The sequence below is a fragment of the Dysidea avara genome, chromosome 3 (assembly GCF_963678975.1).
Source record: "Dysidea avara chromosome 3, odDysAvar1.4, whole genome shotgun sequence".
Lineage (NCBI taxonomy): Eukaryota > Metazoa > Porifera > Demospongiae > Dictyoceratida > Dysideidae > Dysidea > Dysidea avara.
In genome coordinates this window covers 4,602,850-4,624,042 of record NC_089274.1, presented here as the reverse complement: position 1 = coordinate 4,624,042, position 21,193 = coordinate 4,602,850, and the positions used below count along the sequence as shown (strand labels likewise).

The 21,193-nt window shown below is 38.2% G+C and overlaps 1 protein-coding gene across 4 annotated transcripts in view; it reads left to right on the top strand.

Annotated features, from left to right (window-relative positions):
- LOC136249006 (leucine-rich repeat serine/threonine-protein kinase 1-like) overlaps positions 1 to 21,193 on the top strand; it is a 47,247-nt gene that overhangs the window by 7,613 nt on the left and 18,441 nt on the right. For 3 of the 4 annotated variants that reach the window (XM_066040885.1, XM_066040887.1, XM_066040888.1), the window contains 10 exons: positions 4,246 to 4,414; positions 4,462 to 4,500; positions 4,554 to 4,683; positions 4,745 to 6,925; positions 12,563 to 12,749; positions 12,800 to 12,922; positions 15,236 to 15,482; positions 17,558 to 17,714; positions 17,762 to 17,832; positions 18,097 to 18,204. In XM_066040885.1, coding sequence (XP_065896957.1) covers positions 4,246 to 4,414; positions 4,462 to 4,500; positions 4,554 to 4,683; positions 4,745 to 6,925; positions 12,563 to 12,749; positions 12,800 to 12,922; positions 15,236 to 15,482; positions 17,558 to 17,714; positions 17,762 to 17,832; positions 18,097 to 18,204 — 3,412 coding nt within the window. The remainder of the gene's footprint in view (positions 1 to 4,245; positions 4,415 to 4,461; positions 4,501 to 4,553; positions 4,684 to 4,744; positions 6,926 to 12,562; positions 12,750 to 12,799; positions 12,923 to 15,235; positions 15,483 to 17,557; positions 17,715 to 17,761; positions 17,833 to 18,096; positions 18,205 to 21,193) is intronic. The other variant, XM_066040886.1, reaches the window with a different exon arrangement.

Genomic DNA, 21,193 nt, shown 5'->3' with positions numbered 1-21,193 from the left:
CTGCCAGGTAAGGCAGGTAACATACCAAATTTCAACAAAATTTCCCCAGCCATTCCTGATATACGAATGACCAGTTCATTTTTTCTTTGTTGTTTTTATTCTTCTTTCCACATGCTTCAAAGACAGTCTTAAACACAAATGCGTCATCTGATCATGCTGAAGTTTGGCACACATTAAAATAGGACAATTTTCTTGCACATTGCACGCAGTTAAAGATTCAATTAAATAATTTCATACAGTTGAACCTCTCTAATCTGACACCCAGAATCCTCTCTAATCCAACCAAAATGTCATTTACCAACACTTTTGTATAGAAAACAACCTCTATAATCTGACACCTCTGTACTCCATAATCCAACACAAAATTTGATTCCCTAGACTTGGAATACATTGTTTTCGACCTTTGTAATCCGACGCAGTATAATAGCAGCATTAGAAACAATCACAGAAAATAATTTTTAAGCAAATTTAATTGGTTGACAGTAATAGAAAAAGAGCTGTAATACTTGCTAATTCTAAAATTGATTCATGCTCTAAACTTAATTCATGTTAAAAACCTTGTGTGATCTGTTTTACCTGTACTGCATAACCTGACATAATTCTAGATATTGTACAATGTCGGATTACAGAGGTGACTTGATAATCCGACAACCTCCTTTATCCAGCAAAATTTATGGCTTCCATTGAGCGTCAGATTAGAGAGGTTTGACAGTAGCAACTTGTTGGATGGGTTTGGGGTTGCATTTTAAGCTTGGTTATGCCTAAACAATATATGAAAGAAAATAAAACTGGTTTTTGGGTGATATTTTTGGGTAAGAAAGTCCAAACCTCCCTGATCCCTATTACCTGTATACAGTACAGTACTACCATATTGTATGATACAGGTTCTTGTTAATATAACCACACAAAAACAGCCGAGCTGTAAAAAATTGGTGCGGCCTTAAAAAGCCTGGATGAAAAAGTTGTGAAATCGAAGGTGGCAGACAAGAAATAATGCAGTGGCAAATATAACGTTTTGCAGTTGACCCACCATAATGTTCTACCATTTGTAGTTTTGAACTGAAATGTTAGGGCATGGCGGGACACTTATGTATCTATATGGCTGTAAACATGATTGTTGACAGTGAATTGGCATAGTCTGTATATGGAAACAATGGTCACTGTGTTGTTGTGGGCTATATGGCTGCTGCTAATTGGCCAAGTACATTCATGGTTACCCCCCTTGGGATGTAACAATGTAGATCTCCTAGCAACCAAAGGACAGATATGATTAGCAGTCAAAGCATAACCATAATAGATAATCTATGTGTGACCAGATGTACAAAAACAGGACATAATTGCATTTTTTGAATTCCTGTTTAGTAAATATTTATATAATAGTTATACAGGCACAATGTGGAGTCTATGAAATTTATAAACCCGAAGGCCCAGGCTGTAGCGCACGAGCGAAGCGAGGGCGCTACTAAGGGTCTGAGGGTTTATAATTTCATAGACTCCACATTGCGCCTGTATACCTGCTTTAGACTCTATTTCACATTACACTCAGATTACTTACCTCATCCACGGCTGTTTCTGCTGTAGGCTTGGCAAAAGCAGCTGGTTTTCTTACAATAATACTAGTGCTATGGCAACTATGTGTCCTCACGTGACAAAATAATAGCGCTTGTTAAATCACTGCACGTGAACAATGCATGGCGATTGGATCAACCTAGATTTTGAGCATGTGTTATATTGTGCCTGAAGGCGTGGAGTATATTAGAAAACAAGGTGGAGTATATGAGATTTATTACCCACCCAAAATAGCCTAAATAGGGTCTAAAATCTACTTAGCCAAGTGTACTCACTGGCAAAGTTTCAGCTTCATATGCCAATAGCTTTGGGAGTTACAGCCCTACAAAGTAGCAACAACAGAAAAATTGATTTGTACAGCAAGTATGGGAAAATAAATTACAGGAATTTACAAAAACGGTTGTAACTGACGAAGGTACAGAGCTAAAATTTTCACCATCGTGTTCGCCATGAACAAGGGAATCAATTATTGGGTAGGTTTTCCTTTACTCACCTTTCTTCACTACGTACAAAGGCAAAATTCGTGAAGAAAAATTGATCGCATCTGATCGCTTCGACATGACGTAAACAAATGTTCATAACTTACGTATCCTTGGGTCTACTGCAACAAAACAAAGATTTTCCAACTCCTTTTGAGCAAGCGAATAAGATGATATCCAGGTTTTTATTGTTAGTTCCTTCCTTCACTAAGAAAGAGGGGTTAGGACATTATGTCTGACCAAACTTCATTATGGTCTGACATTTATGCTATTTGTGCAGTAAATGTCTGGTGTCCGACCATTATATTTGTCTCTGCAATGATGTTAATGCTAATAATGCACACAGAGCATTATTAGAATTTATGAGCATTAGTATCATTGCAGCCATTTCTTGGCCGCCACCTTTGATTTCACATCACCCAGGCTTTGTAAGACCTCACCATTTTTTCACAGTTTGGCTGTTTTGCATGGATTTCACTTCTTTTGTACTTTATAAGGCCCCCAAAACCAGCCTATGGCTGACTGAGGTTTGTTTTTACTCTCATTTCTATACAGACACAATGATGATTATTGAAGACAGACTTATAAATGTATTGTATTGCATGATTTACTTCAATATTTGGTAATATTATTGTAATGCTTAGGGCTGGGACGAATAGTGAAATTTACCTTCGAACATTCACTAATAAAATGTTTGAACATTCAAAGCTTCGGTGTTAGCTTTCAAGGTGCAGGTTTTCTTGCATTTGTGCACATCCTTCTTAAGTTTTATTTATTTAAGAAATTTGTAAGCATTTGGAAAGTGCATAGCAGCAGTACTGAATGACGTGATCAATCGATTGCAAATGGTCGTGTCCGCTATTCTGCAATCATGCATAGGTAAACACCAACTAATGGCTAAAGGATGTTTTCCATGCATTATCTATCACTTTATAAGGTGTTTTAAGGCTGCAACTACGGTAGCAAGCTAAACTGCGATGGTTTAAAAGTGGGCATGACACATGAAGATCGATTGCAAAGAGACAAACATTGATTGCGCAAGATGAATAAGCTGCTGCAATAAAGATAACGATGTTTATTTGTAATTCTTTCGTAGGCTATGAGTGCATTACAAAGCTTTCCAAGGATAGTTTTAAAGTTCGAAGTTTACCTTAACCTTCGAACCCACGAAACATACGAAGCATCATCCCAGCTCTAGTAATACTCTAAAAGAGTGCACATTTTTGAGGACTTCTAATAGAACATACATAGAATGTTCTAGAACAATCCAGTACTTCTATTGGTAGATCTGTGAAATTACTAACATTTATATTTATGCTAGAATTTTCATTTATAAAACAGAAATTAAACGAAGTGATCAGCCAAGATAACGGCGGTTCAGTGGTTAAGGGTGCGGGTATGTTAGGTATGGAGGTCCCTGATTCAAACTCTGGTAAGTTTTTTTGAGACATTTTGTGCACCTTTTTACCCCACAATGACTGCTCTATTAGAGTATCTTGATCCCTCGATTTTACACTTGTTTGGTTTTTGCTTTATAACTTTGTAGCTGTAACTTCTATTGCTATTCAAACTATCAAAAGGCACTGCTACAATGATCAGCCTATGTACACACCAATTTTCAAGTCATTCCCATACTCCGTTTACCCTGTAGCTGTGACAAACGTTTGATCTTTTTTGCATGAATAAACAATCATAACTCCTTGGATATTCATCATATTCACAGCAAACTTGGTACATGAATCTACCTTTATACGCTCTTCATTTGTGCCAAAGATTGAGGCAAGTGAAGTACATGTTTACGTTTTATAGCAATTTTTGCAAAGTGTATGAAAAGAAATCAAAGCCCCCGTAGCCCCTATACAGCATAAGAAAAAAAGCGAAGACATTGAATCAAAACTTTGAATGCCCATATATCGCGAATGGCTGTTGCGAATTTAATCAAATTTGCTTTGTGGCCTACCCTACCTGACAGGCAGCTGTAATGCAAAACTGGTGTGCTTTGGAGGAGGGGCCATGGATCTATGCACATGGGAAAAAGCTGTTTTCTTTCTTCCTGTCAATGTACTCACAGTGTGGCGAGCTGGCTTTCTTGGCCACTCAACACATTACCGTGTGTCTTGATGTTCTTTATATGATACTGGTACTTGTTAATATAATGTTCCTAACAGCATGTAACATACTCTATTCTATTATTCAGCAGACACCGGTACATCATGCAGTTATGAATGTTAGTCCACTATGTTTACAAACTCTGCTTGAATGGGGAGGAGATCTGTACCAGCAAGACAAGGATGGTAAATCACCAATGGATTATATGACTAATAGCTCTCCTCTGAGCTTTAGACTCACTATAAAGCAATACTGTGGTAAGGTTACTGAAGTGTAAAACTGCTTGTAATGTTTAATCATATAGGCATTCAAGGTGAAGATAATGATGAGAATGATTTGTCTCGTAAGTTCAGTGGAAGTATATTAATTGATGTTTGAAGTTGCCTTTTAATATAGGATTCTATTCTGTTATTCTTCGTAACGATGTCAGCCTTGATGAGTTCAAAAGTACATATTTTTCAATGTCACCAGATAAGAGATTTATTTGTATGAAATCAGAAGTGTCTAACCAAACAGTTTTATTCAGGTACAAAGTAGTTAGCTAAAGGTTAGTAACGTTTTGAACAACACTTCATTAATTTTCATAGGGCAAGTAAAGCAGGACAGACTGATAGAGTATTTTTTCTACTATCACAAACAGATCAAGTTCCTCCTGCTAACACAACTACACATGAGACTCCCCTACATGCTGCCTGTGAAGGGAATCACTATGATATAGTAGTTGAACTGATTAATAAGTTTCCTGAGTTGTTACTGATGAAGGATAAACTCCCATATAGAGGATGGTATCCTATCCATACTGCTTGTGCTTTTGGTGCTTCTGATAAAATTCTTGCAGAAGTTCTAATAGGAACCATGAGACTGTGTATTGACTTTCCACATAAATTTACTAATATCACCTTTACTGACCTGTGTGGTCAGTCTCCACTCTACATTGCTGTTACATGTGGAAATTTATCACATGTTTCTATGTACTTACATCCATTACTGGTTGATACTTTTCTTCAAGTTGCTCCATCACTAGTAGCTGTTAACACCAGTAATATACCAACAAAGTGTTCTGTTATCCATGCTGCTGTACTTGGAGGCAATAATGAAATAGTAAGTATGCTTCTAGACAGATTTCCACAAGCAACAATGGCTATGACTCATCCCTGTAAGTTGACCATGTTACTGATGTTGAAACATTTAGGTCACTACCTAAACAGTTACTCAAAGTTACCAATTATATGTGAACATGGCAATGATGAGTTAGCAGTTGTTCCCTATAGTCACATCTCTGCTGTAGACAAACCATTTAACCAGTTGTCCTTGTCTCCACTTGCTGTTGCATGTGCACTGGGAAGAACAGAAATAGTAACAACACTACTTGATGCTGGAGGTATAAACAGCAGTATTGGATTACGAATTGCTTTCTTTATGGGTTATGGAGAAGTCATTGTCAACCTTTTGTTTCAACAACAGCATGAACAAGCAAGGTTCATAGCAAATGATAAAAATCTAAAAGAGTTTCCTATTTCAACTGTTACTTTGAACCTCCTTGTCCAATGCACTGAAATAGACTTGCAAGGGAACTCATTGACTATGCTTCCTCTAGCTTTATTCCAGACACCTCTACTTAAATACCTGGATGTGTCTAGTAACAATCTATCTACATTGCCTATTGGAGAAGAGAATGAAAATTCTGATGGAATAGTTAAGTGGGGTTGGGATTGTGTGAGTTTGAGAACTCTTAATATTGAATTTAATGCTATTCGTAATTTACCAGAAGTTGTTTGGGAGGTTCCTAAGTTGCAGTGGTTGAATGCCAGCCATAATTGTCTTGTGAAGATATCTACTCCCACACATTGCAACACTTTGTCAGTGATAAATGTTTCACATAACAAATTAACAGAAGTACCTGCAATATTGTTTTCTGTTCAAGAGATTGATTTGTCATATAATGAAATAAAATCTTTGCCAGTGGAGTTGTGGCAATCAAAGACAATCAATAAGTTAAACGTATCTCATAATTCAATTTGTGAACTTAACTTTTCTGGTTTAGTTAAAACTTCACTAAAGATCTCGTGTGTATCTTTTGGCACGATTGGCAAAAGCATTTCTAGCGATGAAAGCTACAAAAACACTGAACAACTTGATTCTATTTGCTCATTGACAAAATTTAATATATCGCACAACAGATTGAATGGTTTTCCTAGTAATATACCATGTTTTGCAACTCATTTGCAATATCTTAATATTTCATACAACTACATTGGCCACTTAAAGTTAAATTTTCTTCCACCATATCTCAAAGGACTGAATGCCATGCAGTGTGATATCGTGAGGTTTGGACTTATTGAAGGTGATGATGAAAGAATTCAACATTGTGCTTCTGAAACTGGTAACAGTTGTCCACATAAAGCACATAGTTCTCTACCACATCTGTCATCCTTAAATCTCAGCGGTAATAAGATTAAAACAATGCAGTTCGTTAGTACCAACAGCACAGGACTACTGCTCTATCCTGAACTGAAATCACTTGATCTTTCCAACAATGATCTACGTGGTGATTTTGCTACACATGTGAAACTCCAACAATATTTGTTTAGTTTAAAGTTAAGCAATAACCTGCATTTGGAATCAATCCCAGTGCAACTTTCTCTACTACACGAATCACTTTTTGAGCTACAGTTAGATAACCTGCCAAATTTAAAAGATCCACCTTGTGAGTACCACAAATTGCCAACTCCAACAATATTGGCTTACATGAAATCACGAATGCAAAAGTAAGTTTGAATACACTTAATGTAAGGTTCAATCTAATCCAAAACAGCCAAGCTGTAAAAAAGGTGTGCGGCCCTCAGAAAGGCTATGGTGAAAAAAGATGTGAAATCCAAGGTGGCGGCCAAGAAATGGCTGTGATGGTAGGTTAATGGTAAAAATTTTAATAATGACAATTCAGGTAAATTTTGTGAAGCAGCACAAAAATTCACCTGAATTGTCGTTATTAAAATTTTTACCATTAACCTACCATCACAGCCATTTCTTGGCCGCCACCTTGGATTTCACATCTTTTTTCACCATAGCCTTTCTGAGGGCCGCACACCTTTTTTACAGCTTGGCTGTTTTGGATTAGATTTCATTTCTTTTTGTATTTATATACCCCAAAGCTGGCCTATGGCCAACTTTGGGACTTTTTTAACCTATGTTTTTTTTCTTTACTACAGGAAGAAGAAAAGATGAAGTAGATGTACTTTAAATATTTTATCAGTAAATGTACAAATTATATATATGTGACCGGATTTGCGAAAAGGGGTCTTCCGCACACATCCAATTTACGAACTTTGGCAGTTCATAATGTCAGATAGGAAATAGTATTGCCTTGAAATTTGGACAGTGATGAGTAACAACATAGGTTAATACATGAACAAAACGTCAGGTTAGTATCTTCTTTGAGCACAAAGGTATGGTCATTCAAGTTCATAGAATTGGATGTGTGTGGAAGACCCTTTTTCGTAAATCCGGTCACGTATAATACATATGTGACCGGATTTGCGAAAAGGGGCCTTCCACACATCCAATTTGCAAACTTTGACAATTGATAACTTCAGATTGGAAAGAGCTATTGCCTTGAAATTTGGGCAGTGGTGATTTCTTTGTAGCTGAACTCTCTACAAGGTAATTTCTTCTAGCTGATCTCTCTACAGGGAGATTTGTTTGTAGCTGAACTATCTACAAGGTAACTTCTTCTAGCTGATCTCTCTACAGGGTGATTTGTTTGTAGCTGAACTATCTACAAGGTAATTTCTTCTAGCTGATCTCTCTACAGGGTGATTTGTTTGTAGCTGAATTCTGTACAGGTAATTTGTTTGCAGTTGAGCTCTTTACAGAATGGTTTCTTTGTAGCTGAACTCTCTACAAGGTAACTTTTCTAGCTGATGTCTCTACAAGGTGACTAGTTTGTAGCTGAACTCTCTACATGGTGGTTTCTTTTTGTAACTGAACTTTCTACAAGGTGACTTCTTCTAGCTGACCTTTCAATAGGGTGATTTGTTTGTAGCTTCACTCTCTACAAGGTAACTTCTTCTAGCTGATCTCTCTACAGGGAGATTTGTTTGTAGCTGAACTCTCTACAGGTGATTTGTTTGTAGCTGAATTCTGTACAGGTGATTTGTTTGCAGCTGAGCTCTTTACAGAATGGTTTCTTTGTAGCTGAACTCTCTAAAAGGTAACTTCTTCTAACTGATCTTTCTACAGGGTGATTTGTTTGTAGCTGAACTATCTACAAGGTAATATCTTCTAGCTGATCTCTCTACAGGGTGATTTGTTTGAAGCTGAATTCTGTACAGGTGATTTGTTTGCAGCTGAGCTCTTTACAGAATGGTTTCTTTGTAGCTGAACTCTCTACAAGGTAATTTCTTCTAGCTGATCTCTCTACAGGGAGATTTGTTTGTAGCTGAACTCTCTACAAGGTAACTTTTCTAGCTGATGTCTCTACAAGGTGGCTAATTTGTAGCTGAACTCTCTACATGGTGGTTTCTTTGTAACTGAACTTTCTACAAGGTGACTTCTTCTAGCTGATCTTTCAATAGGATGATTTGTTTGTAGCTTCACTCTCTACAAGGTAACTTCTTCTAGCTGATCTCTCTACAGGGAGATTTGTTTGAAGCTGAACTTTCTAAATGATGGTTTCTTTGTAGCTGAACTCTCTACAAGGTAATTTCTTCTAGCTGATCGCTCTAAAGGGAGATTTGTTTGTAGCTGAACTCTCTACAGGTGATTTGTTTGAAGCTGAACTTTCTAAATAATGGTTTCTTTGTAGCTGAACTCTCTACAAGGTAACTTTTCTAGCTGATGTCTCTACAAGGTGGCTAATTTGTAGCTGAACTCTCTACATGGTGGTTTCTTTGTAACTGAACTTTCTACAAGGTGACTTCTTCTAGCTGATCTTTCAATAGGATGATTTGTTTGTAGCTTCACTCTCTACAAGGTAACTTCTTCTAGCTGATCTCTCTACAGGGAGATTTGTTTGAAGCTGAACTTTCTAAATGATGGTTTCTTTGTAGCTGAACTCTCTGCAAGGTAATTTCTTCTAGCTGATCGCTCTAAAGGGAGATTTGTTTGTAGCTGAACTCTCTACAGGTGATTTGTTTGAAGCTGAACTTTCTAAATAATGGTTTCTTTGTAGCTGAACTCTCTACAAGGTAATTTCTTCTAGCTGATCTCTCTACAGGGAGATTTGTTTGTAGCTGAACTATCTACAAGGTAACTTCTTCTAGCTGATCTCTCTACAGGATGATTTGTTCGTAGCTGAATTCTGTACAGGTGATTTGTTTGCAGCTGAGCTCTTTACAGAATGGTTCTTTGTAGCTGAACTCTCTAAAAGGTAACTTCTTATAACTGATCTTTCTACAGGGCAATTTGTTTCTGGCAGAATTTTCTACAGGGTGATTTCTTTGCAGCTGAACTTTCTACAAGGTAATTTCTTCTAGCTGATCTCTCTACAGGGAGATTTGTTTGTAGCTGAACTATCTACAAGGTAACTTCTTCTAGCTGATCTCTCTACAGGGTGATTTGTTCGTAGCTGAATTCTGTACAGGTGATTTGTTTGCAGCTGAGCTCTTTACAAAATGGTTTCTTTGTTGTAGCTCAACTCTCTACAAGGTAACTTCTTCTAACTGATCTTTCTACAGGGCAATTTGTTTGTGGCAGAATTTTATACAGGGTGATTTCTTTGCAGCTGAACTCTCTACATGGTGGTTTCTTTGTAGCTGAACTCTCTACAAGGTAACTTCTTCTAACTGATCTCTCTACAGGGTGATTTGTTTGTAGCTGAATGATCTACAAGGTAACTTCTTCTAGCTGATCTCTCTACAGGGTGGTTTCTTTGTAGCTGAACTCTCCAAAAGGTAACTTCTTCTAGCTGATCTCTCTACAGGGTGAATTGTTTGTAGCTGAACGATCTACAAGGTAACTTCTTCTAGCTGATCTCTCTACAGGGTGGTTTGTTTGTAGCTGAACGATCTACAAGGTAACTTCTTCTAGCTGATCTCTCTACAGGGTGGTTTCTTTGTAGCTGAACTCTCTACAAGGTAACTTCTTCTAGCTGATCTCTCTACAGGGTGATTTGTTTGTAACTGAACGATCTACAAGGTAACTTCTTCTAGCTGATCTCTCTACAGGGTGGTTTCTTTGTAGCTGAACTCTCTACAAGGTAACTTCTTCTAGCTGATGTCTCTACAAGGTGACTAGTTTGTAGCTGAACTCTCTACATGGTGGCTTCTTTGTAACTGAACTTTCTACAAGGTGACTTCTTCTAACTGATCTTTCTACAGGGTGATTTGTTTGTAGCTGAACTCTCTACAAGGTAACTTCTTCTAGCTGATGTCTCTACAAGGTGACTAGTTTGTAGCTGAACTCTCTACATGGTGGCTTCTTTGTAACTGAACTTTCTACAAGGTGACTTCTTCTAGCTGATCTTTCTACAGGGTGATTTGTTTGTAGCTGAACTCTCTACAAGGTAACTTCTTCTAGCTGATCTCTCTACAGGGAGATTTGCTTGTAGCTGAACTATCTACAAGATAACTTCTTCTAGCTGATCTCTCTACATGGTGATTTGTTTGTAGCTGAATTCTGTATAGGTGATTTGTTTGCAGCTGAGCTCTTTAAATAATGGTTTCTTTGTAGCTGAACTCTCTCAAGGTAACTTCTTCTAGCTGATGTCTTTACAGGGTCACTAGTTTGTAGCTGAATTCTCTACATGGTGGTTTCTTTGTAACTGAACTCTCTACAAGGTAACTTTTTCTAGCTGATCTTTCTACAGGGTGATTTATTTGTAGCTGAATTCTATACAGGTGATTTGTTTGCAGCTGAGCTCTTTAAAGAATGGTTTCTTTGTAGCTGAACTCTCTACAAGGTAACTTCTTCTAGCTGATGTCTCTACAAAGTCACTAGTTTGTAGCTGAGCTCTCTACATGGTGGTTTCTTTGTAACTGAACTCTCTACAAGGTGACCTCTTCTAGCTGATCTTTCTACAGGGTGATTTGTTTGAAGCTGAACTCTCTACAAGGTAACTTCTTCTAGCTGATCTCTCTACAGGGAGATTTGTTTGTAGCTGAACTCTCTACATGATGGTTTCTTTGTAGCTGAACTCTCTACAAGGTAACTTCTTCTAGCTAATCTCTCTACAGGGAGATTTTTTTGTAGCTGAACTCTCTACATGATGGTTTCTTTGTAGCTGAACTCTCTGCAAGGTAACTTCTTCTATTGATCTCTCCACAGGGCGATTTGTTTGTAGCTGAACTCTCTACATGGTGGTTTCTTTGTAGCTGAACTCTACAAAGTGATTTTTTCTAGCTGAAACTATCCCTTTCCATAGTTGCATGAACTCCCTACAAGGTAACTTCTTCTAGCTGATCTCTCTACAGGGTGACTTGTGTGTAGCTGATCTCTATACAGGTTTCTTGTTTCTAGCTGATCTCTTGAATTCTCTTCAGGGTGACTGCTCTATTAGGATGACTGCTCTATTAGAGTATCTCGATCTCGCACTTGCTGCACCAAGTTGGATTTCGTGTTATAACTCCGTGGCTTTAAGTCTGATTCTTCTACACCATTGATGAGCCTTTCTAAGATGATTACTCCATCTGGTCAACGATTTTCAAAGCATTACCCCAAGCGGTTTATCTGGTAGGCGTGGCAAGCAGTCGTTTTTTTATTAGCTAATCTCGATTGCGTAATTGTTACACACTGTTGCTTTTTTCGTTGTATCTTCCTGTTTTTTAGCTCGATTTCTTTCAAACCACAAAAGGTTTGAGGTTCAATAGTTAACCTATTCACCCACCGATTTTTAGCTTCTTCTCATGCGCGGTTTACCCTGTAGGCGTGACAACATATTGGTGTTATTTTTCGTGAATAATCGCTCATAACTCTTTGCCTGTTTATCGTATTCCAGCCAAAGTTGGTACCGAGATGCTCCTTTATATCCCCCTTCTGTGTGCCAAATTTCAAGGCAATCGGATATGGCGTTCAAGTTTTATAGCAGTTTTTGTAAGTGTGCGACAAGAAAAAGAAAAATAAGAAGAAAAAAAAAAACGAAGAAACTGAGCCAATTTTTGAAGTCGCATATCTCGGGAACGCGCGAAGCGATTTCGCTCAAATTTGGAATGTGGAGTGCTGCAGTTGGGGGGCATGTCCACAGCAAAAATCGTCTTGTTTCATCAAGGAAGCACAGCGCTACGGAGGTGCGAAAATTGCGTTTTCTTTCTTCCTGTCAATATACTCACGGGTGTTACGCGCCGGCTTCTTGGGCCGCACGACACACTACTGTGTGTCTTGATCATGACACTAAAGCGTGTACTGTACTGTTACAATACTATCTAACTATTCCATGCTTGTTTTTATTTTGCAATTTAATATGCAAATAGATTAATAAAGCATCACTGCTTGAGAGTAATGGTGTTTGGAAGTGCTAAAACTGGCAAGTCTACTCTAATTAACAGAATAGCGAAACATAAGCAAACCATACCGGCAACTCATTTGAAAGTTGAGTGGATCTTTGCTCCATCATCTTCAGATGAAGCAATCAAGTTCACTATTTGGGATTTTAATCAGGTAATGATAATCTGATTCTAAAAAAAATGTTGCATGTGTATTGCATTTAGGATGTTATCAGTGCTACTCAACATTGCTTTTGCTCCAAAAGAGCATTATACTTGGTAGTATTTAATTTGGTAGATGGTGAAAGAGGAGTCAAGGAATTAGAAACTGTATTGAAAAATATAAAAGTTAGTCTTGTATATCTACTGTTTGCATGCCAGTGTCTGTATGCGTGTGCGTGTGCTCATGTGTGCATGCATCCATGCAAGTGAGTGTTTTTGTGTCCGTATGGGTGTGAGTTTTAGTGCTGGGTGATATAGATTTTTTTTGTCGTATGTCATGTCAAAGTTTATTCACGATATGAATACGATATATGCCAATATTTTAACTTGAATGTTTATTCTGGGTTTTTTTCAGATAGTTTTCAAGTATGTACTACTACACTGTACACAAAACACAGGAATAAGATCATTTATGAGCTAATACATCATTTGCACTTACACAGCTAGTTAAAATGAGAATTAAACGAAATGCTGATTTGCATACTGGCAAGTTACATAGTTAGTCTTCCTACAACTTAATCTGCTACACCTTCATCATGTTGATCTATTATGATATTTAAATTAGAGATTATCAGTTTACAATAACTACATGTAAGCTAGGAGGGGCATGCTCCCCCAGGGAATTAAAAACAAAAAAACAAATGCTTTGAAATGGCATCTGGGGATTTTTACAAACACAGTCTCTTTTTCCTTTCTTTTTTAATATCAAGATAGCTTAGACCAAGCAGTACACACTGTTCTATCAGAGTATCGCACTGACTGCTCTATTAGACTATTTCGATCTTTTATAAATTCAAGTAGCTGAAAATTGGCGCTGGTTAATCACAATGGCTCTTTGAACTACTATTCTTCTCACTGGTCTACTGCTTCCTGCATGTCCCAACCGCTGCACACAGATCTAAGTAAATAGCGCCTTCAAAATACCCCATCAACGGTATGCTGCACCGTTGATGTGGGTGCAGCAGGAGCAATGGTAAAACTGGAGATGCCACTTATGAACTTGTGTTGTACTGCTTAGATCGCATGCACTATATCGCGATATAATTTCTAGCTATTGTATCACGATATTAAAAATTTATGTCGTATGTCAGCTATATCACCCAGCACTAGTGAGTATTTGTGTGCACATATATGTGTGTGTGTGTGTTTCAACTGGGAAAGCAAATGCCAGTTGTCCATACCGTGCAGAGTAGGTGAAGGTGTAGGTAAGATTTCAGTTTCCCACACCTTTGCTTGTGAGACATGACACAGCCTCCTGTGGATTACTAGTCCTGCCCCAGGAGGATTTGCCTGTGCTGACTCACAGTACCTGAGTAGTGCACAGGTGTCCCAGTGCTGCTTCACTGAGTAGGCATGGCCGTGGGATGCTTTGCTTTGCTTTTTGTTGCCTGTGTGTGAGGGGGGGAGGGGTTCAAATGCTCATCGTGTACTCAGAATTAGTGTAACTCAGATGTTAAGTGTGTGGAACCTGGCTTCATGGAACACGAGAACCTTACTAGATGATGTTACAAGTGGCAGGGTGTGCCCTCCTGAAGGGTTTCTTGGATGGAATGAATACAGTTCTAGGAGGGCTCATTGCGCCAACTTGTGGAGAGGTCATCTCAATGTACCGGCGGAGGTTAGCTACTGGACACACATCATTATCATTCTGTAATAAGGTGTAAGAGACAGTTCTGGGAGGATCTGATCTTCTCATTTTGGTTAGTTGGACCACAGTAAATTGTACTCCACCTCATGCAATCTCTATCCAGAGCAGCGAAGTCAGAACAACGGTCTACATTACATAATGCCATTAAGGTCACACCTTTTTGCTAAACTGGAATAGAGAGAGTTGGTTTGGCGGGATTCTACCACTGTGGTTACTTTCCAAGAATGAGAGTAGCAGGGTGCCGGTGGCCTGGCATTAAACATGCCTTTCAGAGTCTAGTGACCATAGGATGGGTTCCTACTGTGCAGTCATCTACGTAGTATGGCATGAAGTCATAGAAATGGCTGAACGAAGCATGTTTAGAGTACAATACTTGAGGCCTAGTTCAAAATTATCAGTTAGAAATTCAAGTATATCTGCTAAAGGTGCCAAAAGAGGATTTGTTTGTCTTCCAGCACACCAGCTAGACCACTTCTCCAGGCTGAGTTGTAACCTGAGTGTGTGCGTGTGTGTGTGTGTGCATGTGCGTGCGTGTGTGTGTGTGTGCATGTGCGTGCGTGCGTGCATGTGTGTGTGTGTGGTACGTATACGCAGCCTGTGTGCTTGTATGTAGTGTGTTAGCACACTGGTGTGATGAGTTATGAGATTCAAAGTTGAGTATTTACTGTAACTACTGCAAAGACTGTACCTTTTGTCTGTTAACCATGGAGATCTGTGCATTTGTTGTATCTTTAGAAACTCGCACACTTAAAACATCCACAAGACAAGTTTTCATGTCTTGTTTATTTCAGGTACATGCACCAGGATGTCCAGTTATTATAGTTGGTACTCATCTTGATCAGGTCAATGTTAAGAACACCAGTGGTTTAAAGGAATTAGTTGATGAACTATATGGTGACTCTTCTATCTATCCCATCATTGCTACTGTCACTTTTGTGAGCAGTACAGCTCAAAAACTAAAAATAAATAGTGCCTGCAAGCAACTGAGGAAAGAAATTTATTATGTAGCAACTCATTTGTTCTTGAATAAAGGGAAAAGTAAGTGGTTAATATTTATTTTATAGCAATTGATACTAAACTTGTGTGCAGTTTGTGTCCTAAATGCAAACAATATGAGTGATTCAAAATTATAAGAATTGTATGCTGATTTCAAAGAATGCTTGAAAGCTTTTAAAGAATAATGAGTACAGAAATTTGTTGTACACAATGGAATGCATGCAAAAAATTAATGAACTTATGTGGTGGGAATTAAGTGTTGTGCTGGGTTAGTCCAAAGATATTAAGCAATCAGTCAACCAGTCACTCGCTCGCTCACTCAATTGACAGTGCCTGTCAAACAGCTTACTACAGTGGAGAATCAATTATCTGAAGCTTGATTGTCCCAAGTTTGATTATCTAATGCCAAAATGGGTTGGGTAAGGCCTTCACTGCATCCTTATAAACTTGTTTCACCTGTATTTCAAACTGGCACGTATTAACTGTCTTAAACCAAAGCTTACCTGCCCAGAAGTTTAGTACGGGTTCTATATGGCCTTTATTTATCACGTAAAGGCTGTTTTTAGCAAACAAAATTTTGCTCACATGGGTACGGAAAGACAAACAAATATACAAACAAACATATAAACATAGAAACACACACACACACACACACACACTTTTCGGAAAACAATTTCAGTAAACCAGGAGTGTGCCCGATTTAAAAACTTTGACTTTTGCTTGAAGTAAATAGTCATTCTGCTTCAAAGTTATGATCGTTTTTAGGAGTCATAAAATTGCCTGATTACTGTTGGGGGAAAAAAAACGTGTGTGTGTTTTATGACGGTTATGTACAGCAAGACCACCTTTACTCTTAACTGTCGTGAAACAAACCATAACATCACAGGTCATGTACTACCTCACCAGTGAACAACAGAGCACATTGTCCTGTATGTGAAAGGTCTTTTAACTGGCCTATAGTGACCTGAGACGACACATGTGTGAAAGTCATTTTTTTATACTTGCTATTGCCTGGTTTTTAAAAAAGCCTTAGTCATGTGCCATAGATAGAAACAAAAGACCTGATAAGAAAAGTAGCTCCACACAATGGGAGTTGTGGACCCTCAAACCCTGGCAACGGTAAAAGTGTTCAGATAAGTGAATTGTTCGGATAACTGAAGCTCATACATAGGAGGATCAAAGTGCCGCCACGTACATACAGTATACCAATTAGCTACATAACTGTACATAATGGAGCAAAATACAGTACAATTATGTGGATAATTGGGCAATATAGTACAATTATATTTAGAACAGAATGTTACAAAAACAACCCAACTCAGACAGTACAATTGATCATGTGCGTAACATTGTAACTCATTAAAACTAGCCAGACTAATCATACCAGTTATTTCTACAACTAGAAATAGATTAACTGATACTCTGATCACCAAAAATTGAAGTGGTTTGGGCCTACAAGATTAGCTCTCAGAGCAAGAAGACCAAGAGGTGTAATAATAATTTTTCTAATGCTTAAAAAGCATTGCCTATGTTTGTGTGTACAAAATATGCAGCACTCAGTGGGTGTCTTGAAGCAAATGCAGCACTTGGTTTGCCTCATGCTGTAGCATACACCTATACTTAAAATACTCTAATAGAACAGTCATTTCCAATTTCAGATAAATAAGGGTATGGATAAACAAGGGTCTAATGAAAATAATGAATACCAGTGAATCCAGCACCATTGTGTCAAATGCAAAGGAGCTCACTGTGAATGGCTAAACTTGACTCTTGTCCCTTGTTTGTTGTAAAGGGTGGAATACAAAATGCTTTTGTTAGTACAAAGTGTTTATGATGATAGCTCACTTGTTCGAAACCATATAGAAACTGTTCTGAGCCACTTTAATGAAATCTCCAGAGGCCAGTTCATATAGTCAGCAGCTAGGATTATTCTTACAAATACTCATTTTTCCATCAACAATATTCACAGGCTACCAAATCCACTAGTTTTGTCAAATGTTTTTTTAACCAATTCCAAGAGTACCTATAATACAATAATACCTAATAGTAATTATAATAATAACTCACCTACTCATTAGGGTGATTATTAATATTATTGAAATGCATACATTTTGTAGTGGTGTATCAGCCAAATAAGTCACCAGAAGACCCTAGTGCCTTACTCCAGCAAATGATCCCAGTATCATATCTGGAACTAAATCAAGATGTCCTCTCTAAGGCAGCAGATATGAGGAAGTCTAAGACAGTTCCAGTTTTATCACTTGATGAATTTTGGTAAACTTGCAAATCCATACAATAAATGCATATTTATACATTTTTAGTTCTTCTTTCATGCCATCTTGGACTTCAGAAGATGATTTGAAAGGAGCATTCCACTTTTTACATCATCAAGGTAGAGTCTATAGAACTAATTCCATAATTATTTCAGTGGTGGATCCAGAGGAAGCATGTGCCCTACCCCACTACCCCCTCCACACGCATGCACACACACACACAACACGCACACACACGCGCACACACACACACACACACACTGTAGATCCCCTGCTTTTTTCTGTTCACGGTGTCAAACCCTAGATCTGCCCCTGTATGTCCCTGTTCAGCTACCACTGTTCCCACCACCCTACTTCTTTTTATCATCTGGATTTTTTTTCAGGGACAATTTTGTGCCACCCAGACAATTGGAAGGAGCAGATCTTCTGTATTGACGTGCAATGGTTGTGTGATGTAGTAGCTGACATCCTTTGTATTCCAACTAGTGATGGTAGGTAATTACATGCTTTTTTATGCATGCTGCTGTATATGCAACATCAAGTTGTTTACCCACAAATCATATGCACTTCTATACATAGTTCAAGAGCATCAGAGTAGGTGTGACCAGTGAAGCCAGAGCCTCATCACTTTTTGGCTCAGTGAAATAAAAAAAACTTTCATTTCAAACTCTTTGGCTCTGTGAAATAAAAAAAGCTTTCATTTCAAACTCGGTGAAGCCAAAACTAAACGTAGTGAACATGCAATTTACTCATAGGCAACAACTGATAGAAACAACACTTATATAATCCCAGAACAGTTTCATGACTACTTCCTTCGCATTAGACACCTCTAAACATAATTACTCTTATACTTAGCTTTGACTTTGTTTCTCTTTGTAACTACTTTGAAACATTTTACAAACTTGTTTTAAGGTATTATGGAGGTGCCTTTTGGTCATTGTCCAGTCAGGTAGCTAGCACCTTGCACACATGCAGTATTACTAAATTTCCTCCAAAATAGCATTTCAAAGTGTGAAATTTTCAAACATTTCCTGGGAGAGAGACCTCCCTAGACTAGCTGCCTTTGGACTGAACCTTACCACTTTCACTTTTCTCTGACACCCCTGCTATAGTTCCTTACATATATCCCATATATTACAATTCTAATTAGATACAAAATTTCTTGTCTTAAACACTTATTTGGGAATTTTGTCATATTATACCTGATATCTATGTGACACAAACATATTATTAGTATATGTACATAACTCCGTACACTTAGAACATGGATTATAACCAATAAAATTATTATTAATATTATCGTACGCATGCGTGTATCTAGTTAGTTACCACTTAGCAAAAGATTAAGTCAGTAATAGTTAAGCAACCAAGTCTGTCACATTGAAGATCCCACCGAGATAACAAGTTGAATAGACAGTGGTAACTTGAAGTCATGTCAGTTGAAACCAAGTTTAGCTATGGCTGAGGGAAGGCAGATGCCTTGAGCTTGATGCAAAAGTTACTGGAAACTTGTTTCCAGATGGGAGGACATACATACTTCTTGAACTCAAAGCAATTAACTGTTAGCGAATTAACAGTGATGCAGTGCTGGGTAGTATACTGGGAAATATAGTTATTTACGGTACTTTACACAAACCGGTTCAAAGGTATGGCATTTTTGAAATACTGGTTTTCTTGTGCATGCGTATAGACCACATTTTTGTTGGACAACAAGAGAGATGATGAGAATGATGACACCAGTCCAGCTGATACTTCTTCTAACAATGCTAGTAATGACTTATTAGCAAAGAAGAGAACTAAGTCAGTAATATGGAATTTTCTTAGACGATACCCATGTGAGAAAGGAAGTGGCTTCATGCCGAACATGTAAAAAATTGTTGCTGCTCACGGAGGAAATACCTCAAATCTGATTTCCCATCTTCGAGTGCACCATCCGGAAAAGCACAACAAATTCCGAAGACTTTCTGCCACTGCTGTTTCCTGCACTGCTCCGAAAGCCAAGAAGAAAAATGCCCTTCATGGCCAACCATTAATTGTAGATTCACTCAAGGTAACACAGAAATATGATCGACACAGCAGGAAATGGTGTAGACTGACTGAGTATTGCAATGGCAAAGATATATTGTCTATATACACTGTTGAAAAGCCAGCTTGCTGAGACAACTTGATCCACAGTACATGCAGATTGCCAGGCAGGAACTACTTTACAAAAACAGCTCTTTCACAATTATATGAACGTACAAGGCAATCTGTGCTTCATGACATAAGTATATAGTATTGAATTTTACTCAGCTACAACTGACATATAGTCCAGTGTCAACAGTGATCCCTACATGAGTTACACAATACACTATGTTTTTAAGGAGTAAGAAGTATGTACCTTTGCATTAGATACAATGTATTTTCCTATCACAATGGTGAAAACCTTGCTCAGGCTATCACAGATACTTTGCAGTCGTGGGGTCTTGAAAGCAAGAATCAAGTCTGTCTCACTACCAACAATGGTAGTAATATTTTACGAGCTGTCAAAGCAATTCTCAACTGGACATGCACGTTTACCTTGCTTTGGACGTAATCTTCACCTCACAATAGGAAACGCTCTGAAAGATGATAGACAGGTTGATTGTGTTTTGGCTGTGTGTAAAAACTAGTAAGTTCATTTTCTTACAGTTATAAAAGAAACGAGATTTGAAGAATGCTCAAAAAGAGTTAGTTTACCTGAACACTCTTTAGTCATTGACTGCCAGACACACTGGGGATCAACTCAGAAGATGATCAGTTGAGTACTGGAGTAAGAGAAAGCTATCAGGAGAGTTTTATGTGGAGACAGAAAATATTCTCATCTTGTTCCCACTTGGATGTGCTTGAAGTGCTGAATGCAGCATTGGGCCCCTGGAGTGATTTTACTGATGGGTTGTCTGCAGAGCACTATGTGTCTGTTTCTGCAATTTTACTGGTTTTGAATATTTTAAGCCCTGTTTACACTGCAAAGATATCTCGCACTACACTAGACCAGTATAGTCTAGCACGATGAGGACCACTGTTTACACTTCTGTGGACTAACTTTCCAGCACGCAACATACATGTTTCACACGTGAGTAAACGTGATTCTCAATATGGCAGACGTAAAAAGGTTGTTGTGTATGTATCATTGGATGCTGAAACAGAAGAGCGCGTACAGAGTGCAACTGTGTTTTGAAGACAGTAACGTGCTTAGAAGATGAAGAAACAGTCGTCAAAAGCTTGAATTTGTTTTTCTGATGTTAGTCGCCATTTGTTCGTGTTACCATATGGATAGAACGGTCTCGATGCAAATCAGGAGCTCTCATTTCTGGAATTTTATTGTTCAACGAACCTTTTCTACCCACGATTGGTACGAAAATTTCCGAATGAGAAAGGTGACGTTTGACTGCTTGTGCACACAGCTGAAGCCAATAATTGAACGAAAAACAACAAAGTTGAGGGATGCCATTTTGGTGG